This window comes from Lissotriton vulgaris, chromosome 7 (assembly GCF_964263255.1).
Source record: "Lissotriton vulgaris chromosome 7, aLisVul1.2, whole genome shotgun sequence".
Taxonomy (NCBI): domain Eukaryota; kingdom Metazoa; phylum Chordata; class Amphibia; order Caudata; family Salamandridae; genus Lissotriton; species Lissotriton vulgaris.
In genome coordinates, this window is record NC_141695.1 from 316,179,552 (window position 1) to 316,206,688 (window position 27,137).

Here is a 27,137-nt window from a genome sequence, read left to right on the forward strand (position 1 = left end):
GAATGGTCATTAGCATATTGTGTTTAGCTGTAAGAGGCAAGGGTTAGGTACAGACAAACACTCAGGATGGCTCCCCGAACCCATGGGTCCCTTACCTGCTCTGGACACGGCGCTTTGGGTGACTGCTCTGATCATCAATGGCAGTTGCTACATATAACAGCTCCGTCCAAGCCTTCTGCTTCTGCTTTCGGGTGACTGCTGTGCCCTTTGATGGAGAGGGCAGAGGAGAGCAGCTCCGCCCGAGCCTCCCACTTCTATTGCTGCTTTCAGGTCCAAAGCATCATCACCGAAAGGAGCACATTAACAGCGTGCAGAAGCTATGGGCTACGCTGGGCCCCTGATATATGTCGCGCTGCAGCACCGGGCCTGAGTAAAACGGGTGTTGTGGTTATATCAAACAAATGTATGTTGACAAAAGCAGGGTCAAGCCTTCTGCTTATGCTGCTGCTTTCGGGTGACTGTTGTGCCCGTTGATGGTAGTAGCCGAGGAGAGCAGCTCTGCCCGAGCCTCATGCTTCCGTTGCTACATTCAGGGCCAAAGCACCATCGCAGAACGGAGCAGATGAACGGCGAGTAGCAGCTATTTGGGCTACACTGGGCCCCTGATGCATGTCACACTGCGTGACCTACCAGGCGGCAATGGGTGCCATGGCTGTAAATTCTTTTTAAATGATGAACGCAGGGGGCGCACTAAAATGGTGCCCCTGTATGTTTCACTTATGTGCATGGCGGCCGTGAAGCGGGCGGCCATGGTAAACAAGACGGAGGGGGAAGGCAGAGAAGGGGAAGGGGGAGGAGAAATGCGGCACGGCGGGCAGGGGAGGGGGCGGAGCGGGGAGAGGAGTGCTACAGAGAGGGAAGTACTGGCTTTCGTACACTAGTGATCGAGACCCATTGCAGGGAGAATAGAGGTAGATTGAGCCCTTGCTGTGGGATTGTGTCATTGGAAGTCCCCCAGACTGGTCCGACGATGTGCTTTGTTGACAGCTGCCTTAGGCCAACACATTTATTCTCTACCAGATGGTCCCTCACTCCGCCAGATATGCGCCGCACTCCCGGGTTGCCTCGCTTTTGTACAGCACAATTAAAATTAACCGCACTACAGAAAATTGAAACATAGAGACCGTGTAGTGAGTGTGAAAGTGAAAAACTGAATTTAATAACAAGTTTAAACGAGACCCAGAGGAGGCTATCTTAAAACAAGGTTGTGCTGGGAGAGAGAGAGTGGGGAGGAGAGTAGGAGGAGGAGGGGGAGGAGAGTAGAAGGAGGAGGGGGGAGGAGAGTAGGGGAGGCACGGCCTAGCGGCCGTGCAACCAAGAAGTGAGGAGACAAGACGGAGGGAAGGCAGAGAAGGGGAGGGGGGAGGAGAAATGCGACACGGCGGGCAGGGGAGGGGGCGGAGCGGGGGTGTGGGAGGAGTGCTCCTGAGGGAATGCAAGGCAGGCGGCTGGGGGCATGTGCACGCGCTTTCAAGCTCGATGCGCATGCGCATTGAGCTTGAATTTCACGGGCACTGCAAGGAATCGCCACGATTCCTTGCAAGTTGGTTAAAGAGTGTTTAAGCCCCCATAGTCTCGCAAGCTCGATGCGCATGCGCATCGACAGGCGAGACCTAAAAAGGGATGACAACCCGCCTTGGGAGGATGTGGGAAGGTTAGGGCAGAGTACAGAAAGAATCTAAAGATTGGAAGGTGCAAAGGAACAGGGTTTATATGGGGAAGGACAATGGTTCTCCTCTGGGGTAGAGGAGGAAGGTAGTGGGAATGGCTGTAGGAGGAGAGGGGCTGGTCGGAGTGGCTGGGAGAGGACAGGTAGTGGGGAGGAAAGCTGAAGTAGAAGTGAGGGCTGTCAGGACATAGGCATGGACCAGGTGGGACGATGGAGATCTGGTGTCAGGGTGTGTGTACAGCTTTAGAGGTGGGGATAGGAAGCTTATGAGGAGAGTGGTAATGGACCAATGATACCCTGAGTCGGGCAGAGAGTGGTGGGATTACTTATGACAGTGAATATGAAGAGGATAGTGTGAGGAGGAGTGCGAGAGTTACTTGGGAAGGGCAGAGAGCAATATGTGTGCAAGAGGAGTGCAAGAGTTACTTGGAAAGGGCAGAGAGCAATATGGGTGCAAGTCGAGTGTCTGACAAACAATAAGGCAGGTATATGGGAAAGAGGCAGTGACTGATAAGGACCGTGACTTGGACCAGAGAGAAAGCAACAAGGTAACAGTGATGATAGGAACAGACTGGGGCAAGACCTAGAAGGATGGCGTCTGAATAGAGTGACGGGACAAATGACGAGAGAGGGCCAAACGTGTTGCGGGGGCTGTGAATGGTGAGGAAAGTATTGAAGGCCAGAGGGTGAACGAGGAACCATGTTACGTGAGATGGGCAAATGATGGGACATAATACTTACGAAGGAGCATAGCACTTACGAAGGGACATGCAAGACATTGATCGGGAGAGTCAGGTCAGCCAGAGACTGAGGAAAGAATGGGAAAGTGACGGACAATAGAAATGACAGGTAGGAACCACGGAGGAGAACCTAGATGAGAGGAGTGGCTCAGTAATTGTCAGGCCATGGAAGGATCAGCGGAGTTAGGGGGATGGAGAGTAACCAATATAATAACATTGCAAATAAATAGCCTACACCACAAATAGAATTGTCTCTAGGTACCTAAATGATACATGTAAATGGACAGTGGAGTGCAAGGAAGGAAATACTAGCGTGGCATGCAATGAAAAGAGAGTTAAAGGTGCCACTCGGAGACTGATCAGTGCAAGAGCATGAAGTAGAACAAGGCGTTGGTGCTTGCTTTGTCGGGAATTGCAGAGACCTGGGGGGCAAATTACCAAGGGCAAGTATCGCCGCTTTTTCGGCGAATTGTGCCGAGAAAGTGGCGATACTGCTAGAGCCCTATTAACAAGGGCATTTTAAAGCCTGGCCCAAGCCCACTTTGCATGTCAGCGATAAACATCGCTAATGACATGCAAAGTGGGCGTTCCCATGTCCAACCACATGAAAAATGTGGTTGGAGGTGGGAACACCCTATTACCAAGGCAGGCATTGGGAGGAAAAGACCTGCGATAAACTCGTTTATCGCAGGTGTCCCAACGCCTGCTCTGACCAGGCGTAAGGCATTGATAACATGAGGGTGTGGATCATAAAGCTGAATCCACCCCCCATATTATCAAGGCCCACATTAGCGCGTGAAAACAACGTTTGTTTTCACGCGCTAATGTGCCATATTGCCGACTATCGGCGGTTTTCAATTTGCCTACCTGATGCGCATTGATAATTGCGTGCTAAAACAGCGATGAAATCCGGCGATAGCCGACGATACGGGAATGTGCGTTGTGGGTTTTCCAACGCACTCCTAGGCAATATGCCCCATGATGAGGACAAATAAATGTAGGACTACTGCTGAGTTTATGTTCGACAGACGCATCTCTCCTAAATATTTTCATCAATAGCTAATCACTGTATCATTTTACTTAATCACTGAAACACATCTTCTTTGTAAAGAATTATTATGTCTTTTACTTTATTGACCTATCAATACGCCTTTAGTTTTAAAGCATATGCAGTTTCAAAATAAATATATTTTATTTCGTTTTACACAGCTTTATCAGAGGAGCATGTACTACAAATAAACATGTTGCCTCATTTTAGGTTTTGCCTAGCAAATGCGTACGAAGTACGAAGTACGAAGTACGCATGCGCTAGGAAAACCTTATGTTTTCTCTGTGGGGTCGGGTATCCGCCCCGTCCTCCCATTGGCTAGCTCCATAAATGGAGGCTAGCCATTGGGAGAGGGCTCTGTCCTTCAATGCCGGACCAGATTCGGGGGCGTTCCCGAGAATTTTTCTCTTTTGGCGACGTCACGCTACGTCAGCCAAACGCCCTCGGGAACGCCCCCCGAATCTGGTCCGGCATTGACGGCACCCGGAAGAAGTCCAGGTGAGTGCTTGTTTTTTTTTTTGCTTGCTTTTTTTTTTTGCCCGTTCCCACCCCCTCTCCCGCTCTCCGTGTCTCCGGAGCCCGTTCCCGCCCCCCTACCGCTGCCTCGCTCTCCGTGTCTCTGGCCCCGTTCCCGCCCCCCTACCGCTGCCTCGCTCTCCGTGTCTCTGGCCCCGTTCCCGCCCCCCTCCCGCTAGTGCCCGTGCGGTTTTTTATGCATGTTCGGCTCGTCTTCCGGCCCCGTTCCCGTTCCCGGGGGCATTAATGCAATAGAAATGCAACTTGTTTGTTTAGCCTTGTAAACTTCCTCTGACCCAATTAAACTAACATACCTAGGGCAAGGATTGTAGGTGAAACGCTCACTAGAGGAAACCGTGTCCATAACGACAAGGAGTAATGTGATTACCCTCTTGGCGCAAAGCAAAGGGACAGGCCACAAGCACATGTGCAAAGAGCGTCCATATTTTCAGGTTAAGTGAAGAGGTGAAAAAGGCGGCAGGAAGAGAAGGCGAATTGAGAGGCGGCGAAAGGAGGGCAAAGGCATGACATAGATGGACAAGAAGTAAAAAGAGATGATCTCTCATTCGGTCAATGGCCCTGTGAACAGGGTTTCTGCAGCGGAAGCGCCATGCCTTACAAAGCTATGTGATCCGATTATGAACTGGTTCTGTGAAATCTCAAGGCCCTGCCTCCCCAGCCGTGCGGCCTTCCCCTTTCACCAGCCACTGAACCGAGTAGGATCCCCTCGAGACAAAACATGAAGTCAAGCAGATGTCAGGGCACAGATGGAACATAAGCTCTTCTTTGGCTCAGCCCGATAAGCTCTATTTTTAGAACGCAAAAAGAAAATGTAAAAAAATAAATGAAAAAAGTGTGAGGTGCCGACCTTAAAATATGACTTAAAGAATCTGCCCGTCCTACACTGCACGGGGCAAGGGTTCTGGCAGGAGGAGTTGCACAATTTCAGAGGAAGCAGCAACTTGTGGTCAAACATGGATGAGCAGAAGCTTCAAACACCAATGACGGACCTGTGTGCGACAAGTGAGCAGGAAGGGCTCATGAACAATGTTCTGCACAACATACTCCTTATACAAGACCAACCGCGGAATACACAAACACCATATCTAGCGCCAGACACAACCCTGACGTGGACACTTCTGATCACCATTTGTGAAATAGTAGACCATGGGTACCCAATGTAAGTTCGGGGGGGGCTGCTTCAAGCCACATTTTTGGAAATAAACAATGACTTAGTACACAAGTCACAACTTGTGTTGTGGCATGTGCAGTGCCTCCAATGGCTGTAATTTGAGACACAAATGAAGTAGCTATTAGAACTGGTTTGCATGGAATACTCCAATAGAAGCCAAAGATAAGGAACTCTTAAGGTGCACCTACTAAATGCTCTCAGATTTGGAAACATAAATATTAATATTGGAAACCAACCACTACTCTAGCCTCAAAATAAGTATCAGAGCCTGCGACCACGAAACCTTCTGTCTTCAAAGTAGTAAAGTGATAGATCTGAACAGGCTAGAGGCAGCAGCCAGCCAGCAAGAAGTCCAGAAAAGAACGGTGAGAGGCACTATACCATGCAGACATCTTCCCAGATGCCAAAAGGTTACAGGGATTACTTTAAATATGGTTGATGGTTGTCCCCGTGTATAAAGATATGGCAAAGGCTAAAGTATAACAAGCATTTACAATGTAACGGTTTTGCCTTTGGAAAAGTTAGAGCTATTAGCATTGTAAATGACAATTTTTTATTTATGTCTTCGTTTTGAAAACCGATAAATAAATGGCATTGTCATTTACAATGCCAATAGCTTAATCTCTCGCAAATGGTACACAAACCCACCCACAGAGAGCACCCCCACACAGAGCCCCCACGCACACACACCCACACAGAGCCCCCCCACACACACCCACAGAGCCCCCCACACACACCCACACAGAGCCCCCACACACACTGCGAGCCCCCCACACACCCACACAGAGCCTCCCCTCAAACTCAGAGCACCCACACAGAGCTCACCCACACAGAGCTCACCCACACAGAGCCCCCCACACACCCACACAGAGCCCCCCCACACAGAGCCCCCCACACACCCACACACCCAACACAGAGCCCCCCACACACCCTCACAGAGCCCCCCACACACCCTCACAGAGCCCCCCAAACACCCTCACAGAGCCCCCCACACACCCACACAGAGCCCTCCACTTACCCACACAGAGCCCCCCACACAACCACACAGAGCCCCCCACACAACCACACAGAGCCCTCACACACCCACACAGAGCCCCCCCACGCACCCACACAGATCCCCCCACACACTGCGAGCCCCTCACACACACACACACAGAGCCCTCCACACACCCACACAGAGCCCCCCCACACACCCACACAGAGCCCCCCCACACACCCACACAGAGCCCCCCACACACTGCGAGCCCCTCACACACACACACACACACAGCCCTCCACACACCCACACAGAGCCCCCCCACACACCCACACAGAGCCCCCCACACACCCACACAAAGCCCCCCACACACCCACACAGAGCCCCCCACACACCCACACAGAGCCCCCCACACACTGCGAGCCCCACACACACACACACACACACACAGAGCCCTCCACACACCCACACAGAGCCCCCCCCACACACCCACACAGAGCCCCCCACACACCCACACAAAGCCCCCCACACACCCACACAGAGCCCCCCACACACTGCGAGCCCCCTGTGCAAGTTATACACTGTTGTTAGAGATGAACCGCATAGGTAACCAACAGGTGTAAAAAGGACTTCAAAGGTGACAGACTGGGGAGAGAGATGATGATGTAGGAGTGAGAGAGAGAGGGATTGTGATTTCCTAACGTATGTATGTTGCTTTTTATTAATGTTAATCGGAGGAACCTGAGTAAGTAATGTAGATGCTGCAGAAATCATTGTGCACCCCAGGATCGAAAGCTGATAATATTTAAATACTCTAATTCTGACATCTCCGCTGAAGATTTGAGAATGATGGCCTTCGGGATGCTTTGAATGGCATGAAGGAAATGAAGCAAGTGGGGATCCATGTCACCTCATACTGTGTTGATGCCACTAAGAGCTTTTGAGGGACTACTTTCAGATACCCAATCTAGTCCCTTTTTATGTATTTAAATATAATGTTCCTTACTTGTGTGGTATATTCAAAATATGTCCAGTGAATTTTCATCCAACTAATTTGTATGTCCAGATGCTCTTCTGTCGCTTCTTTGATCACCTTGTCCCGCCTGCATGCCCAGTCTAAACATCAGATTGCCAAAATTCTACAATAACTTCCACGTCACATTCTGCATTTGTCAATTGAAAGGTCTTTAAGGCGTTCAGAGATTACAGATTTGCTAGTCCACCTCAATCAAATTTGAATCCAATAGTTGACTTTCCATTTTTTTATTTATTTTTATTTATTTATTGCAAGCAGGTCAGGATAGGTTTGTGCCGACCACCCCTCCAACGACCTACGAATGCACCGTGGATAATGGTGTTTGTGTATACACTTTTGAGCGTACGAATACATGTGTGTACATACTTATGTGTGTATGTACTATGTGTATGCGCCTGTGTGTTTGTGCGCGTGTCTGTGCGGGTTTCTTCATGTGTGTACGTCTGTCTGCGCATTGTGTGGCTGAGTGAGTGTGCCTGTGCGTGTCAGCTCGTCCGTCTGCATGTCTCTCAGTCTCTGCATATGTGTCTACGTGTTGAGTATCAGTGTGAGAGTGTGTATTGTGTGTGTGTCCGCCTGAGTGTGAAAAAATGTGCGTGCAGTGGGGCGGGCACACATTGCACAAGGGCTGTCGTGACGCCGTCGTGCCCCGAGAGGAGTGCACTATCCGAGGACACATTCTGTGTGTGTGGGGCTCGCAGTGTGTGGGGGAGGCTCGCAGTGTGTGGGGGGCTCTGTGTGGGTGTGTGGGGGGGCTCTGTGTGGGGGGGGCTCTGTGTGGCTGTGTGTGTGGGGGGCTCTGTGTGGGTGTGTCTGTGGAGGGCTCTGTGTTTGTGTGGGGGGGGCTCTCTGTGGGTGTTTGTGTGTGGCATTTGCGAGAGATTAAGCTATTGACATTGTAAATGACAATGCCATTTATTTATGTTAAAAAAAAACATAAATAAAAATAATGTCAAGAGCAATGCCAATAGCTCTAACTTTAACAAAGGCAAAACCATTGCATTGTAAATGCTTGTTTTCCATACTTGTCGATCGTAAAACAGTTCTTAAAGATTCTCCCAAATTCTTTGGGCTAGTATAACCCTTTTCACTCTGTTCCTTGACTTACTGGCACTATATCACCATTACAGTTTTCAGGTGGCTTCTCCTGTTTATTTCTGTTTGTAGGTGCTCTGGGGGATTCACATTCTTTTATATGGTGCAACACTGCAAACTTAATTTGAGTACAGGTAAGGCCCCCCCCCCATTAAAAAAGAGAACTTTTAAGTAACATGGCAGTTGGTGAAAAAGAGATGGCAATTGATGAGAAACGGCCAATGAGATAAAAATGCCTGGTTGATGACGAGAAGAATAGCATATAAGGGAGTGAAGGAACCATTGACCTAGGAGAAATAGGACAGAGCCTGGAAAGTTACGTTGGAAGTGGAGATGGATGGAAGGTTATATAAAATGGAAAAATGAGCTTATGTCTGTTTTTTTTGTCTCTGGGATCATTCTTTGTGTCTTGTTAAATTCAAATCGGGAAGAAATGGTATTTGTCACTTTTCAGATTTGGTCCCAAATTGCGCGGGATCCTGGGGATTGTCCCTGCCCGAAGTCCTTCACGCATTAAACTTTGTATGGCAATTGCTAACACAAATTCCTCCAGGCACTACCTTAAAGAGTGTGTGTGTGTGTGTGTGTGTGTGTTTGTGTCTATGTAAGAGGGAGCTTGCAACGGGCGGCATTTCAGAACGAGGGAAATTGTGGGAATTAGGATGTGGTACCTCAATTTCTACATTCGGAATGTGAAGTCAATTTGTCCTGGATAGTAAGTGCAACATACAGTAATGGAATTACCCTGTGGCAGATTCACCGCTCAGTTAGTTGAAATTAAGGCATTTGTCTCTCCATTGGGGAGGAGGGTATTTAAGGTGAGAAAATCCTAAGTTTATCATGCTTTGGAAGTCTGGGTTAAATACGGTTGGGAGAAGCATGGCAGTGGAGTGGCTGGGTACACTCAGTGGTTGAGAATCATGAATGCATGTAAGCGGCATCCATTCACATTTCATGATGCGTTATCTTTTATTGTACACAACACTCTTCCCCAAAATAAAGAGTACAGCATACCAGAGGCAAAAAACGCTGTTTCAAAAGATCGTTGGCTGCTGATATTTTGGTTTAGTTTAACCCCTTCGATGCTGAGCTCGTCATGTAACGCGGTTTTGAGAAAACAGCCGCACAGCGCAAAAATGACCGCAGCAGCGATGCGGTTAAAGGTTATGAAATAAACAGTGTATTGGACTAAGATCAGACTCTTTTGGAGACCAGATGAATCACACAGTGTTGGACCTGTTGAGCAAGAGCAGACCTAGGAGGCAAACAAGTGTGTAGCACTGAGAATGGCCAGGGGCAAGAGATGAAAGTGTCACTGGAGGATTCTGTGTGGACATACTGTAGTGCAAACAGTGGATGGAGGGGTAGATAAGTCTTCAACTAAAGCCAAGGGAACTTATGACGAGCAACAGGAAAGGTATAAGTGAGAAGACTGAATAAATACGTATTGGTAGATCTCATAGGTCTGGCCACAAGATGGTGAGAAGGTTAATTTAAAAAAACATTTTTTACTGCAATAAAAATGAAAAGATCCTAGTAAATGGCAATGGAGAAACAGGAATGGGTGCATGATATTGAGCAGAAGAGCTGCAGTAGACTAGATCGCAAGTCAAAGACCGCGGGATAGGGATAGAAAAGATGGACAGTGAAATTTGAGTGGTGGAGCCGTAAGCAAAGACACCAGCTGGGGGAGGATCTTATAGGAGATGTGTAAATAAAGGGACTAAATCATAAGACAATTGCGTTTACGAGACATGAGGGCACAAGGTCATGAAGAGGGGTCGGGGCTTTGGGCTGAGATCTGACCCCCAACAACCCTTCCCCCAAAACAAAAGCTTCTGAAGCTAACCCTAATGCCCTGGGGAGTATGTAAAAAAAAATACCTATGAAACGCAGCAACGCCCACCCTCCAGATATGAGCTGTAAACCCACAACCCACAACCCACACCTGCAGTGTGAGAGACAGCAGTGTGTATGAGAGACAGCAGTGTGAGAGACAGCATTGTATGTAAGAAAGACAGCAGTGTGAAAAACAGCAGTGTGTGTGAGAGAGACAGCAGTGTGAGAGACAGCATATTTGTGTTCTAGGGAGAGACAGTAGTGTGAGAGAGACAGCAGTGTGAGAAAGACAGCAGTGTGAGAGACAGCAGTGTGAGAGACAGCATTGTGTGTAAGAAAGACAGCAGGGTGAAAAACAGCACTGTGTGTGAGAGAGACAGCAGTGTGAGAGACAGCATATTTGTGTTCTACGGAGAGACAGCAGTGTGAGAGAGACAGCAGTGTGAGAAAGACATCAGTGTGAGAGACATTTTAATTATGCTTTGGTTTTTGAAAAATAAATAAAACGCATTGTTATTTGCAATGTCGATAGCTCAAACTGGCGTAAATACGCGACCTATTTCATTGCAAATGCAATAGGTCTCGCATTTGCGAGAGATGAAGCTATTGGCATTGTAAATGACAATGCCATTTATATAATTCTTTTTTCAAAACGAATACATAAATAAAAATGTTGTCATTTACAATGCCAATAGCTCTAACCTTTGCAAAGGCAATACCGTTGCATTGTAAATGCTTGTTAATATATATAAGTCATTTCTAAGGTAGGCCTATCACGGCAAGGTGCTGTTTATGGATAAAAAGTAAGACGTATATTTTCATATGTCCTAACAATAAAAATAACAAATTGTCGTTTTTACGGACAGTACAGGGTAACACACTGACAACTCAGCTGTGCTAACTGCTAAATGGGACTACTCAAGTTAGTGTTTCAAGGTATCAAAAGAATTTTTACATTAAACCTGGCTTGAAAACCAAATCAAATATAATATATATAATGTTTGAGTTAAAGGAAACTTAAGAAAGTTGACACTCTGTTGCCCTAGTTTTCCAGTGTCCATTTGCAGATGCTGGCCACATGATAGTTATATGCCCTCCTGGGGAAAGGTGTGAACGACTCTCAGGAAAGGACACAATAGAGGCCTGTGATTGGAAAAGGTTTACCTCTCCCTGGCAGGAAGCGACACAGGGTGTGAGTCCAAAAAGGCGAGCTTCAAAGAGGAAGCCTCCTTTGAAAAGGGCAAATGGTGGACATACACGAGAGGGGATGCTCTTTTGTTCTGGTAGACAGTTTGGCGTTGAGGACAAAGGGGGGTAAACAGTTGTCAAACCGCTTTATTCCTGGGTGTGTAGCCCAGGGACAGAAATGGGTAAACAGTTGCCAAACCATTTATACATGGGTGTGTAGCCCTCAGGTAGCCACACCTCTTGGGTTGGCTACCAAGCTTCCCAACCCGAGCAAAGGGTTTTGCCATCTTATGAATGGGCAGAATATTGCACTCTGGGATAGTTAGATACCAGTGGTTAATCAAAGAGAACTAGCTATGTTTGTATGCTATGTGTCTGCATGAGAAACTATTTGGTTTAGTATGAAGGCCCTCACCCACCAACCTAGTTGGTGGCATGCTTCATCATCGGGCCCGTTAGTTAGATACCATACATTGCAGGAAGTCGTCATAAGACCAGAGTGGACCTGGTAGTTAATTGGCTAGTAGTCACTGCGTTCCCCGAGTGCAAGTTGTGGGTATAAACGTGGCACCTCTGGTACCCAGACTTCATTTCACATCTGTACTGGAGAGAGGACTGTAGAATAGCTGCCCTGCTGTTCCCTGAACCTGGCAAAGAGAGGCTGTACCAAAGACTGGACTGCACCTGATGCAAAGACGTGGGTCCCTTGCTCACTGTGCACTGGATTGAAGCTAGCCTGGCTGATGAAGGGTAACATACCCTGAAACCGGTCCCAGGATGCTTGTTTCCGGTCCAGGGAGGACCTGGCCTGGCCGTTTGGTCTGGACTATTCCCATGGGGCACAGGGTCAAGACTGATTTGCGTATGGCTGGGTCCAAACTGGGGTGGCGTAGTGGGCAAAAGCACAATGGATTTAACCCAGATCTTTTGACTGGGAAGAATGTTTGCATTGTCAGCATTCCGTCCATCATTTGTTTGCTGTAACGCCTTTCCATGTGGGGCAGTCCATCACACGCTCCACTTTTTTCTCTCCCCCACTACCCTCTAAGAAGAAGGATAGGCTAGGTTTTTACCTCAAGAGAGCCCTTAGTTTCTATATCAATCAAACTAAGGAGCTCAAGGTCGACAACCAACTCTTTGTTAAATACACTGATGCAAAGAAGGGAAGGGCAGTTCAGAAACAGACCCTAAAAGATCTATTGTTCTCTCCAACAAGGCATGCTGTGCCTTGGCCAAACAAGAGCCACCTCAAGGGCCTTTGGGTTTGTTCAGCCAGAGCCAAAGCTGCCACTAACGTTTTAGCTAAAGGTGCTACAGAGCTGGAGGTTTTCCAGACTGCTACATGGGCATACATCTACATCTTCACCAGCCACCATTGTATTATCTCTCAGGTCTACAGTGAGGGCCGTTATTGCCCGATCGGTCCTGCCAGACCTGCTTGTGTTAAGTGTACTCCCCAGCTCCACCACCTTTGAGGAGGACATACCTGCTTTGGTATCTATGAAAAAGGTGAGGAATCTGTGGGTTGGAGTATCCATCGGAAAAGCAAGTTATTTACCTTCATTGACCCTTGTTCTGTTGGATGCCCTATGCCACTGCAGAGAGTGCTGTTGTGTGCCACAATATTTTCTGATCTGATGTGTTCCTTTGGTTGTTGTTGTAAAGTCTGTAATGAAGCACGTTTGGTCTGTGACTAATAGATTTTTGTATACTTGATATATGTGTTCCGTGTTGGATATATGCAAAGGGTTCTATCTAATGTGTTTTGTATGTGCATGTTTCTTTGATGTTTGTTTGTGTTTTCTTTGAGGCTGGTGCTGTTGAGAGCCATGACGTAGCCCCCTATACGAAATACTTGTGGCATGTCGGGTGTATGTATGATGTTCTATCTGAAGCATTCTGTATTATACTAATACTGATGCAAGTTGGTGCGTGTTGTTTTTTACTAATGTATTACTGTTGTGAGTCACATCTTAGCACCTTTATTTAGCAATTTAGGAAAGAGTTGAAGACTCACCTCTTTAAGGAACACTACATCACAATGCATTAACTGTTGACAAACTAGCTACCTCTCCTGTCAATCATTGACTTTAAGCTTGTCTTTTAGCCAGTGCGGCGCTCTGCTGACTTTTGGCTAGGTTTGCCCTATACATAATCCATATACATACATACCCTTTTGTCTAATGTGTTCTGTTAGATGTTGTTGCATCCTGTGGGTCAGTGCAGAGAGTACAAAATATTTTGCAACTTACCCGGATGGATATCCTCATGTTGCTTATGATACTAGCATTTTCTCATGATGGGAGGAATCGAAATTTGCCTAGCTTACGTAACGGTAAGTTTCAATTCTATTAAGGACACGGAGGCGAGGATTATGCTATATCTTCCTTCGCTTTATTAACATAAAGAAACCACAGCAGCTTAGGAAAAGATATAATAAGAACAAAAAATGCTTTAAACATAAAGCATTAACGTAATGTTCAACAAAAAATCAACAACAACTCCCAAGAGTCTCTTTGTTATAATCATAGTCCACAGTCCTTTGTCACTGTTCATCATCCCTATATAACCGGACTTCCCATCATCTTCCTCCTCTTTCTTCGCGCAGATCACGCTTAAGCCTCATTGGTCCTGTTTAGCACCGTCGTTGCCTGTCAAAAAAGGAACAGCGTCAGCGAGGTGGCCCAGGAAAAAGCGACAACAAGGCGAGGAGCATTCAGTGAACAACACAGTACTGACAACGTAAAGGAAAACGCTTTACTTACTGCCATACGGGTGGGTAGAGACACCACCGTAGTCCGGGTGGGATAATCCTCGCCTCCGTGTCCTTAATAGAATTGAAACTTACCGTTACGTAAGCTAGGCAAATTTCGATTCTATGTCAGGACCGGAGGCTTCAGATTATGCTAGTTTAAAGCTTACTTACCACCAACTGAGCTAAATCCACCACTGGCTTAAAATAAAACCTCTTGAAGGTGGAATCCGAGGACCAGTCCGCCGCTCGCATAAGGTCCTCCAGACGAGCACCCACCGAGAATGCCTTAGAGGCCATGGCCCCCCTGGCGGAGTGTGCTCCAAAGAGAGAAGTATTGATGCCCGCTTCTTGCATGACCCAACGCACCCACCTAGCGATAGTGGGGGAGGAGACAGCTTCGTGTGGCTTCCGCAGGGCAATCAACAACTGACGCTCGCCCGGAGGGCGAAGATCCAATGTCAGGTCCTCATATGCTTTGAGGCATTGCACAACACACAACTTAGGAGTGTCAGTAAAGGCTGGATAAGAGATGGAACGCGACGACGTCTTAGTACGTCGACCCACCGTAAAAGTAACCCCCTCCGGGGAAAAAATGCGTGCAGAAACATCCAGCGCGCGCACGTCCGAGACGCGCCTACAAGAGACCAGACATAACAACATGGCTAATTTCGCCGAAAGCTCCTTCAGAGACAGATAAGAATTCGCTGGCCACGATAGGAACAGGTTCAGAACCAAATTGACGTCCCAAGGACGGAGTACCTGGGCTCAGGCGGCAGTGCGAGGCGAACCGCACGCAGGAGCCGGCACACAAAAGGGTGTTCCCCTACCGGGTGGCCATCGATGTTATCATGGCCCTCAGAAATCGCCGACCGGATAGCATTGGTCGTTCTATACGCCAAGCCCTTGTCGGCCAAATGAGCCAGGAAATTCAGCACGGGAACAAGGCCGGCGACCATGGGATCCAAATCCCTTCGTAAACACCAACGCATCCACTTAAGCCAAGCGGATCTGTAACGCTTCATCGTACTATCGGCCCATGCTTTGGAGAGCAAGTGCTCAGCTGACCCCGAAAGGCCCGGGAGCGTCCAGCGTCTCCTGAGAGCCTCCACGCCACGAGGCGGAGAGTGTTCTGCATGACGAGAGGGTGAGGTTCCCGATCCGGGCTCGTCAGGAGCAGAGGAAACAGGGGGAGTAGGATTGGAAAATCCCAGGAAAGTTCCAGAAGAACCGGAAACCAAACTTGAGACCTCCACAGCGGTGTAACCAACACCAGGTCCGCACCCTGGCGGCGTATTTGAGCCGCCGTTCGCATGATCATGGAGAACGGGGGAAACGCAAACGGCTGTTCCCGACTCCAATCCTGCAAGAACGCGTCCGTGGCCTCCGCCAGAGGGTCCGGCCTCCAGCTGTAAAACCGCGGCAGCTGGTGGTCGAGACGGGACGCGAAGAGGTCCACCGAGAAGGGGCCCCAAAGGGAGTGTAGCCACCGGAAGACTCCCGGATCCAGTTTCCACTGGCTGGCATCCCTGAGATGTCGAGAGTGCCAATCCGCCACCTGATTGGACTGGCCTGGTAGATACTCCGCCGTCACCGCAATGTGACGAGACAGGCAATAATCCCAGAAGTCCTTCGCTAAATCCGCCAATGCGCGGGACCGAGGACCTCCCAGGTGGTTCACATATCGGACCGCCGAGACATTGTCCATCCGTAGCAGGACACAAGCCTTGACCGAATCTTTGGTCCAGCAGCGAACCGCGAAGGAGCCCGCAAGGAGCTCCAAACAATTGATATGCAATTGTTGTTCTTCTGACGACCAGGCGCCGCCGGTGGAAAAATCCCCGCACCGGGCGCCCCAGCCCGACCTGCTGGCGTCGGACTCTATTATTAAGTCCGGGGCCGACCCGAAGATCGCTCGCCCATTCCATGCCTCCATGTGAGACAGCCACCATGACATCTCCTCCTTCACTTCGTCCGTGAGGGGAACCCACTGATCGTAACACATCCCACGGCGCAAATGCTGCGCTTTCAGGCGCTGAAGAGCCCTGTAGTGCAGTGGGCCTGGGAAAATCGCCTGGATGGAGGATGACAGAAGACCCACCACCTTGGCGACATGGCGCAGTGACGTACGATCCCTCGCGATCGTCTGCCGAAGCAGGTGTCGTATCTTTGCGACCTTCCGGCTCGGCAGGCTCAAAACCGCCTGCACCGAGTCCACCACGAAACCTAAAAAGGTGATCTGCTGAGTGGGAACCAAGACTGACTTGGAGCCGTTGACGACGAACCCCAGTCTCTGAAGCAGGCCGACCGCTTGACGCAGCTGTCCTGCCAGCACCTCCGGGCACTGCCCCATGAGGAGGATGTCGTCCAAGTATACTATCATACGGACCCCTTGGCTTCTGAGAAACTCCACTACCGGGTGAAGGACCTTCGTGAAGCACCACGGGGCCGAAGAAAGGCCGAACGGCAGGGCGGTGAATTCGAACACCTGGCCGTCCCACAGGAATTGTAGGAAACGACGATGAGGGGGGTGGATGGGAACGACCAAGTAGGCATCTTTGAGATCCAGTCGCACCATCCAATCCCGAGGGAGGAGCACGTCCCGAAGGAGGTGGATCCCCTCCATCTTGAAGTGACGGTAGACCAACCACCCATTGAATTCCTTGAGATTGATCACAGGCCTCTTGCCCCCATCCGTCTTGTCTACCAAGAAGACGTTGCTGAGGAACCCATGCGGGTGGCGTGTTGATAGGCGGATGGCTCCCTTGCGCAGCAAGTCCGAGACCTCCCCGTCTATCAATCGCGCGTCGGAATCTGAGAAAACCATCGGGCGCGGGGGCCTCACCTGAGTTGGCTGGTCGTGAAACTCTATATGGAAACCTCTCACAGTTTGCAAAACCCAAGCATCGGCAGTGAGCAACTCCCACTCCCCGTAAAAGCTTGCCAGCCGCCCCCCAATCGGAACTTGATCCAAGCAAAGTACACTTACCGGGGGCATTTCCTTGTCCGGACCTCTTTTGGAATCCTCTTCCACCATAGCGTTGTCCCCTGGTGGGGTAGAAATTGGTGTAGTTGGCCGAGGTCTGGTACTGACCTCTTCCGGAGCCTTGTCCACGGTTGTTGGTCTGCTGACCACGGCCGATCGCGCGGCCCCTGCCGCGACCGGCCCCTCCAGAAAAACGCTGGTGGAACACCCTCTTGATGCTGGACTGTGCCTTGTCCAGCGACGTGAACGTGTTCACGAACTTCCCAAGCTCGCGGATGAAAGGTTCACCGAAGAGGCCGCCCTGGGCCACGGCACCTGCCTCCGACGAGGCCAGGTCCCCCAGCTTCGGGTCCAGCTTAATAAGGAGCGACCGCCGCCGCTCCGTGGACAGGGCACAGTTGGCGTTGCCCAAGAAGACGATCACCCTCTGGGCCCAGTTGGAGAGCACCTCCGGTGAAATGGCGGTGCCATTCGCTCGAGCCTCCTCCGCCATATCGAGGATCTTCGTGGCGGGCCCGACCGCATCCAACAGCTTGTCCTGGCAGGCCCGCCAGGACCGATCGATCCCCTTCCTGGGGTCCTTCATGAATTTCGCCAGGAAGGTGGCCATCTTGGGGTCCAATTCTGGTGTCATGGCCACCTTCCCCTCCAAAGTAGGCCGAGGGTATTCCCCGCGCAGGCAACCCCTCGCCTCCTTCTCCAGGGGCTTGCGCAGCCGGCCCGCGACAAACTTCGCCACCGTCTCCCCCGGGGCCCAGGCCACGGAACGGGGATGGACGATCTCGTCCGGGTCCAGCATGCCCGACTCATCTCGGGGCATCTCCTTTCCCGAAGGCGCCGGGAGCCAAGACCGGGTCGACTCCCCGTCGTCATCAGTGTCCGGAGAGTCGTAGATCGGGGAGGCGGGCGCCGTCGACAGGCCGCCCGAAGTGCCAGGGTCCACCAAGGGTGTCGGAGGCACCGCCGTCGCCTTGGCCAGGAAGGCGTCACGAAGACGCTCGAAGGCGCCCTTATCCACGCCTTGGGCCTCCGATGAGGGCCCCTCACCCCGGGGTCTCTTCGGAGCGGGCGGCAACTCGTCGGACGTCCCCGGGAGCACGGGGGACGGCGGCACCTGCGCCGCTGCCAGCTTGGCACACTCCTCCACGATGCGGGCCGAAAGGCGGTCCTCCATGGGCCCTACCACCTCCGTCACACAACGATAGATGGAGTTGTCCACCGCCTGATAAAACTCATCATCCTGCAGATAGGGGCAGGCCTCCTCCTCATACTCCCCTTCCATCTCGGAACCAAGGGCAAATGCGGGGCACCCAGGAGGGCGGCAACCGAGAAAGTTCTCGAATGTGGGCAGGCCCAGCGGCTGCGATCACGTTTTGGGCCAGCTGACGTGGCAGGTGGGCTGCACCAACCCCCAAGCGCGCAGACCCTCCTCGCCGGGACCGGGTCTACGTACCCCTCAAGCGCGCTAGGCCACACACGAATAAAGAGGTGCACAGATCTCGCCCGAAGGCGATTCACGCGGTCACAACCGCCATACAGACCCCAAAGGGCGTCAAGTTTGTGAAAGTACAGACCCGGATCACCAGGTGTCAGAGGGGTACGAGAGGGTCGGCCCCTGCGCAAGCAGACCCCACGGCGCGGCTCCTCGTACCGCGGAGGCGCGCCGGAGGGTCGGCGAGGCGACAGGCCGCCCCCTTGCGGTCTATGTACACACCGCACACAAGTGGGAAAAAAGTCGCGTAGGAACGGAAGAACGTTCCCGCAACTAGGGGACTCTGAAAGGAAATAAACCATGCAAGGAGTCCCCAAAGACCGCAAGACAATCAATCACAATAAAAGAAGACAAATAGAAAAGCACTTATCTGGCTGCGGGAGCAGCGAAGAAAGAGGCGGAAGATGATGGGAAGTCCGGTTATATAGGGATGATGAACAGTGACAAAGGACTGTGGACTATGATTATAACAAAGAGACTCTTGGGAGTTGTTGTTGATTTTTTGTTGAACATTACGTTAATGCTTTATGTTTAAAGCATTTTTTGTTCTTATTATATCTTTTCCTAAGCTGCTGTGGTTTCTTTATGTTAATAAAGCGAAGGAAGATATAGCATAATCTGAAGCCTCCGGTCCTGACATAGAATTATTTCAGATTTTAGGCGTATTTAGTTTTAATTCAACAACCATAACATACCACAGTGTATTGCGATATTTTACGACATTTGTTTATTTTTTTGCTAATTTGTTTTATAATGAGACTTCTCATTTTTTGTGATGTAGCATCTCACAGAGTAAATAATGTCCTAATTTTACAATATTCTAGCCAAAATGCGCCATTTTGTTTCTTGAACCCACTAACGATTGTAGAATTCTAAGTAGTTATGAGTCAATAAAAGGTAGAATGGATAAAAAGATGATGCTTGGGAATTTAGAAGTTGGCAACCCTTTGATAGACAGGCAGTAACAACGATTGTAAGTAGTACAGAGAGTTACTCAGTTCCACCGTATGATATTTGTGATGTTCACCATCATGAGGAGTGAAGACAACCAGGCGCAATGGGAGTGAGAAATCACTGGAAATGGCCAGGGCCTGGGTGGCACTAGTGGTATTGGTCAAAGACCCAGCCGAAAATGAAGGGAGAGGGCCAGGTGGAGGGTATGATGAACGAGCTGATGGAAGCAATTGAGGCCTGACGGGGTTAGAAGAAGACGGAACTGGAGGGGGCCGAACACGGATTCGCTTGTGGTTACCGGACTGCATAAGGTTGAGTGCTGTGCAGCATGTATGTTACAAATGCAAGTGTGTTAGGAGGCAGCTGCATGCCTGGGAAGGGAGGGGTAGGGGGGAACTACTAGTTGGGGGGATGGGTACTGGAGGGGAGGGAGGGATGTTGGGGACTTTCTTTTGAACCTTGTTTTTGGACCACACTCAATGCGAAGAGGAACCGAGCCATATGCTGCTCTGTCTACAAGGGGAGGGAGGGAAGGTTAAGCAGGGTGCCAGTTCAGATTGGAGCATATACCGGCAGCTAGCTCTGGGAAGGGCCTCAGGTTGTTACTGACTGTAATTATAAGGTATATTGCCTTCATCCTGTTTTCCCTACATTGCCCATGGGGATACGCCTATGATGTATTGTTTGCTTTTTCCTTTGAAAACTAATAAACATCTTTTTTTGTTTTTAAATGAGTGAAGACATTCAGAGAGGTTCTCAGTTACAGGGATTTATTTGCAAGAACCAATCACGTGAAGTATGGGAACCTCAGAGGGTTACTTTGTTCCCCTGAAGATGGATGTGAGGTCTACTTTGATGACTAGCAAGAGGAGTGAACAGAGAGATACTTAGGAGCTCCACCCAACTGAGGAGCAAAGGAAGTCAGAGAATTGCTCTTTTTTCCAGGAAGGTATCTGTGAGGTTTACCAATATGTGATTTAAGAACAAAACCTAAAAGGACATTAAATTAATTGTTATCTTTGTCAGAAAAGCCTGGTTGTGTTTTAGATAAATCTCTTCATGTTAAAGAGAAATAGATTAGTGGGGTGAATGCCCCGGTTCTGGGCATTGGTAGGTAAGTAAAGAATGATAGAAAGTAACCTGGATGTCTTCTCTGCAAAGAGATAATAAACTCTCAGGTGTGATGGGGAAATGTGAATCTGGCACTTATGTCCCATAAGACACCGTTAATACCCCTATCCGAAGATATTTAGTCAAATGAGCGGCAGATGTAGAAAGGTTTTAGGCAATTTGCATTGCTACCTTGTTCCCCCGCCTTCCCGCTTGGTGGGTGTGAGGTTGGTCATTAGGAGGCTGGGTTCTAGCAAGGGTTCCTCCAGGGCCAAAGAGGGAAGTTTCCAGAGAGTCATTCTTTACATCTACCACCCTATTATCTGGAAAACACTCAGGCAGATAACTCCAAACAAAGGTCACTGCTTGACTCTCAAAACAGAGAGCCCTCTGAGAGCTTCAAACCTACTCCACTACATATGTAGGTGTGGCATTCTGGTCACTCTACCATGTAAATAGAATACTCGGGTGTACCACCCCTTAAATCCCTTCACATGCTTTCCTGCACCTTCCCGCCCCTGTCGCCTGCCAGCCTCTTCGTGGTGGCAGGATCAGTGATCACATAGCAGAACAGGAACATTCTGGATAACTAGGGGCCCTAGAGGCCTGCTTGAGGTCACATAGGTGGTGATGTGCATTGGAATGCTGAAATATCTCCGTCTGTACCATGCTTGTGTTTCTCTTTCAGAGCTGCGAAGATGGGGCTGTCCAGGGGATGTCTTCTCTGTATCAAGGTCCAGATGTTCATCTTCAACCTCATCTTTTGGGTGAGGAACTATAGTGTATATGTGTATCTGTGTTGTTTTGCTCATACACCATCTACCTCTTTGTGTAACCGCATATGTGTTTTTTTTACCCAATATATACATTCTATCCACAGAGTGCATGGGTATGGTATGCGTATTTCTGCATCTGTCTACCCTATATATCTCTACCTACATGTGTGTACTCTTTATTTCTGAGCAGATTTGTATTTGTGCACAGCTGTATTTATTTACACTTTATATCTGTGTATATTCACAAGTGTGTACCATATATATATATTATATATATACATATATATATATATATATATTTACATTTATATATATATATATATTTATATATATATATATATATATATATATACACACACACACACACACTTAATAACTGAGTATGTGTGCATATGTGTAACCTGTATATCTGCATATACCAGCCCCATATCTGAATCGTATACATTGTACATCTGTATAGCTCTGTGTTTACAGCACATATCTGTATGTATCTGCAGGTATGTATCAAGTTTATCTTTATATTGTCTTGAGTGTCGAGCATGCACTTGTGTTTATCTACATATATGTACCTTGTAAAACATGTGTAGCTGAATCTATTCTCAAGTATTCTAGAGCCGCAAGTGTGTAGGGTGTGTGTGTGTATGCCAGTGCATATCTGTGTCTGGCTACCCTGTGTATCTATGCAGAAGTGCATATGTATACCCTGTATGTCATACATCTGTGTGTCTGCACGTTGACGCTGCATGTGTGTATCTGCTCCCATGTGTGTGTGTATCCTACATAAGTGCAGGTGTGCATCCCATATATCTGCATGTGTGTACTCTTTATCCGGGTATATCTAAATGCACTTACTGCCTATAAGTGTATAAATCTATTTCTTAGTGTATTCCTTAAGTGTACATATTTGCTTAGAGTTTTAATAGAGAACTATGTGGCTGCTCCTGGTTACACTTCTGAATTGGTGTGCTATTCAAATGCAGTGAAGTGAATTTATGGTATGATACGTTATGTGTATTGTAAAGTGCACCATCACCCACAAGGTATCCTGGTGCTGAACAAGTGTGTGTGTGCAGGATGCATAGCTTGATTAATTGAAAAGCCAGGTTTCCAACTTCTTTCGGAATTCAAAAAGAGAAAAGGCGTTGATGTGGAGTGGAAAGTCATTCCATGATTTAAGAATGATGTAAGAGAATACCTGTCCTCCTCATCTGGCTCTGTCTATGCTTGGAATGTGTGTGCAAGTATTAGTCCTGCAGAGCAGATGTGTGTGGGTGGTTGGCAAAAGGAGTTGCAACTGTTCAGGTAGAAGGGGCCTAAGTTGTGTAGTGCTTGGATGTGTGCGTGAGAAGTTTGAGATGAGTGTGTTTGTGTATCGAGAGCCAGAGGAGCTCCCTGAGATGTGGTGTGAGTTCTGTGTGGGAGGTTGAAGTTGAGCCTAGTAGGCAAGTTATGGGTGATAATCTAGTGAATTGCTTTGTGATTCCGGCATAGAGAGTGTTTCCATAGTCCAACTTGTTGGTGACTAGAGCATGAGTGACAGTTTTCTTAGTTCTCCTTGGGAGCCATTTGAAGATCTTCCTCAGCATCCTCACAACATGGAATTAGCTGTCGCGACCCGCATGACTTGTTGGTGGAGGGGTGGGTGGTGGGGGGAGCGCGGGGCTTGGCGCGGGCTGTTAAAAAACCATTTTTTTTAAACTTACCTTACAGGGTCTCGCACCGCCTCCGTTCCGGGCCGGGTCCTGCTGCTAGAACAGCCAGGAAGCATGCATCCTCCCTCTAGTAAGCCAATCACAACACTGCAATGGCGGCATTGTGATTGGTGCGGGCAGCACCCAGCCGGGCTCCTGTAGGGAGGCCATTTTCTTTATGTAGGCTGCATGCAGCCTACCAGAGAAAATGTAGAGTGTGCATGACTGGTTTGGTCGGCCCCAGAGGACTAACCAAACAGTCAGGGCCCATAACAGTGGGCAAGCCACTACTCCCCAACCTGTCCACTCACCCGCCCCCAATCAGGCATACCCTCCCGCCCACCCCAACCAGGCATACCCTGCCTTCTGCACTCTCGCAGCGCGAGAAGCAGAAACTTAAAATGGTATTTAAAATACCATTTTATGTTTTTGCTTCTCACACTGCATGAAAGCAGTGGGGCAATGCTCCTCCGCCCTAATAGTGGAGCCGCCCCTGGGAATCAGGATATAGTGATGGCATTGACTTATATAGGTCATGTCCAATTTTCTGTCAGTAACCACCAATAATACAGTTTTCTTTCTTGGCACAATTCTGTTAAAGTAAATGCATGATTACCACATGGACCAAGCAGCTGTGTCTGTTTTAAAGATGAGAGTGGACTTGAGTGCCTCCAGGGTACATTTGGAGGAGACCCTGCTGCTGCTGTAGTAGCAGTTCCACCGGGCACAACACATAGATTTTGAGAACCAGGCATGAAAGGGATGATGTGGGTATGTGTGTGTAAGTAAACTCTGTGTCTGTAAATAATGCACTTAGGATTGAGACATGAATATGCATTTGATCGAGGCCATGGTATGCCTTCCAGTCTCGTTAAGGCACATGATAACACTTGAGGTACATGATTTTTTAACACGTCCACCTAAAATTGTATTGAGTGCTGTAATGAAACTGGGTGTCGCATTGTGGGCTTCAACTGATGGAAAATCTGAGTTTTAGATGAGAAGTCACTAATAAACCACTTATAATTCACCTATGCTTGAAATAATTGAGGGACCAAAACCTGAAACATACAGTTTAGGACACAAGTGTTACTAGTAACAATTAAGCTTTGAGAAAGTGGTACTTAAACCTCAAAATCAGTTGACTGTCACTGTGTTGAATGATTGATTGACACCATGGCGCTGGCAAGATAACTGCTGCATTGTTGGGTTCACTGCCCGGTGGGCCTGCATCTCCTGTTCCTTACCTTAAGTCTCCTATTACGTTGTGTCTCTATTTTAGGCACACATATGGTTTTATCTGCATATGTTTAAGTGTGACCATGTAGTCCATTTGTGATCCTATATTTGTTTGGTTGTGTCCATGTCCTTGTTAGTTTGTATTTCAGTAGTCTTTCTTCCTGCTCATGTCTGTGCCATTTGCTGTTTGGGTGTGAATGGCATCCCATGTATGAGTGCATAGTATCAGATGCAGACAGACCATATTTCAACTTTGCTTCCAGAGTTACAGCAGCCCCCATCATTGTAAGCCTCTTTTAAGCATGCTCCTTTAATGATGTGCTCTCCTGACAGTACAAGCTTTCTAGGAAAGTGCTGTATTTGTTGTTGGCCCATAGCTGGCTCATGTGTGAGTTGTGGACTCCCAGCTATTACTGTTATGGTGAACATGCTAACTCTCTTCTTGCCTTCCTCTAGCTGAGTGGTTGTGGCATTTTAGGTGTCGGCGTGTGGCTGGCTGTTACACAAGGGAAATTTGCAACACTGTCCTACACCTTCCCGTCTTTGTCGGCTGCCAGCCTCTTCATGGTGACAGGATCGGTGATCATGGTGGTGGGCTTTATCGGGTGTCTGGGTGCAGTGACGGAGCGTCGGTGTCTGCTGCTCTCGGTAAGACATTTATTTAATATCTTGTGCTGGGATGGAAGTGGGTTGGAGGGGTGCTTAGCTTCCAATACCTCAGGATCCAGTGTGCCATTGTGATAACCACCATGTACTGTTGAAAAATGAAGGTTAGACCTTCCTAACCTTGGCCGTGGAGCATTCTCCTGGCTCCCCTCCTACCCTTTGGACGAATCCCACACAATCCAACATTCGCCTGGCTATCAGCGGGTGCCCTTAAGTCTCACCACTTGTGATCTCTTCATCTACCTAAACTCAACCTTCCCTATGAAGTCATCACCATATCTGACTTTTTTCTAGATATTTGTATATGACACAAGAATTTCATCTTCCCCTCACTAATTGCCTCACTCCAATTGCACATTAACAGGCATCCTCTCCAAATCTTGCCTCCAGAGGACCTCAGTTGACCAATGCTTTCGCCCACCAAGACTGCAGTCATCTCTCTCCCACATCCAGAGCTCCCAAAACTGTTCCATCGCCGATCTTCTTCCCCTTTTTCCAGTTATTTCTGCTCTCTGCCCTCAGACGTGTAGTGCAGTAGGACAATAAACTGTCCCTGTCTGCTTTTGTCACCTGGGTCACACCATCTGCTCAACATTTACAGAACCAGTCAATACCTCACCCTATACTCTGCCGCAGGCCTCTTTAATGTTGTAAACCTCAACAAACTGGACATGTAGATATTCTACTTCCTGCCTCCCCCTTTTACCCCCATTAATTCTGAACCCTTGGAAATGTCATAAACTCTGCCTTGCCAACCTTTCCCGATCACAACACCACAGACTCCTGGCAGCGCAAGGTGATTCAGTGGGTATAACAGATACCAATACTGGTGCCTCCTGCCCATTTTCAGAGCAGTCCAAGTCATCTGTCCCTTAATATACGTCAGCCTGCCCCATACTCACCCAAGCTCAACATTACCCTAATAACTTAAATGCACATTGCCACTTTGCCATTCTACTTTGTCTCTTCTTAGCAACTTAACACCGGCACAGACTCTCTCCAGAACACACTTAACTTGTCACTCCACAATGGCATCCCCCAACACTTGGGCACCCAACTCCACATCACATCTGTCCTTCCGACTAATACTGATCTGACAAGGAACCCCATTGTAACTGCTAGGATTAATGTATGTTGCACTCTGTATCTTGTGTAGTCCTTGGAGTGATACTGGTGTCGCTGTACACAGCAATGAAAGTTCCATGCACCATTTTTGAGAAAACATCTGTACAACATTTCGGTTTGAGATTCTGAGCAGATAAATACATAAAGAAAAGAAAAGGGTCTAAGGTTTCCATGGTCACTAGAAGAAATGTGCTGTCAAAAGAAAAGCTAGAGGCACTGAGTAAAAGGAACTCATTGTTAATACTAACTTAACTGAGCATTGGTGGAAAGTGTGCTTGTTGATGTGCTGCTGTGTTTAAAGTACGGCGGTGCGCAGTTGTTTCCTCCAACTTCATGGTTTTGTTTTAAAACTTCATCATCATCAATTTATTAAGATGGAGGTGTTTTAAAAAACGTTTGGTGGAAATTTCTGGAAAAAGAAACCTGTGCTTGGGCTGCAATATTTTCCAATCAAAAAAGGTTTTGGGGGATAAATCTCAGTCGACTTGTTTCAACAGATGTGAAACTTGGAAAGTAGCAAAGATTGCCTCCATCACAAACCTGTGGAACTTGTCTTATGGTTTGCGGACTCCTAGCTCACAGACGAATGCTACTGAAATAATAAAGAGAGCAGAATATGAGAGTATCGTACTCCTGGCACCGACATGTGATTATGACCCTGCATCAGGATTCCTTCAGATATGGTGATTATCACACCAAGAGTTTTTTCCCACTCCATTAGGCCAGGTCGAACGAGCAGTTTATTGATATCAGAACAGAATTAAACGTGTTATTACTGTCTTGTTATGCTACCATTCCAAGGTACCATCGTAAACATGGTATGACAATATCAAATCCTGTACTATCTATAATTGCATGCAGTATTATTGCCCCGAGTACCATGGGAGTTGTAATAAGGCCCTAACTTTTCTGTTCCTCCATACAGCACTGATTACTTAGAAAGGAATGTGTCTAGATTTCTGGAAAACAGCACTGTCCTTGAAAAATGCAAGCATATTCTATTTTCTTCTTGGTTGAACATGAGCAGTTTCTTTTTTACTACGCCTC

The 27,137-nt window shown here is 48.3% G+C and overlaps 1 protein-coding gene across 1 annotated transcript in view; it reads left to right on the forward strand.

Annotated features, from left to right (window-relative positions):
• The window catches only part of LOC147701465 (tetraspanin-4-like), a 139,384-nt gene that overhangs the window by 38,193 nt on the left and 74,054 nt on the right, over positions 1–27,137 (forward strand). The window contains exons 2-3 of the mRNA XM_086930142.1: positions 21,282–21,360; positions 24,756–24,947. Coding sequence (XP_086786268.1) covers positions 21,292–21,360; positions 24,756–24,947 — 261 coding nt within the window. The 5' untranslated portion in view covers positions 21,282–21,291. The remainder of the gene's footprint in view (positions 1–21,281; positions 21,361–24,755; positions 24,948–27,137) is intronic.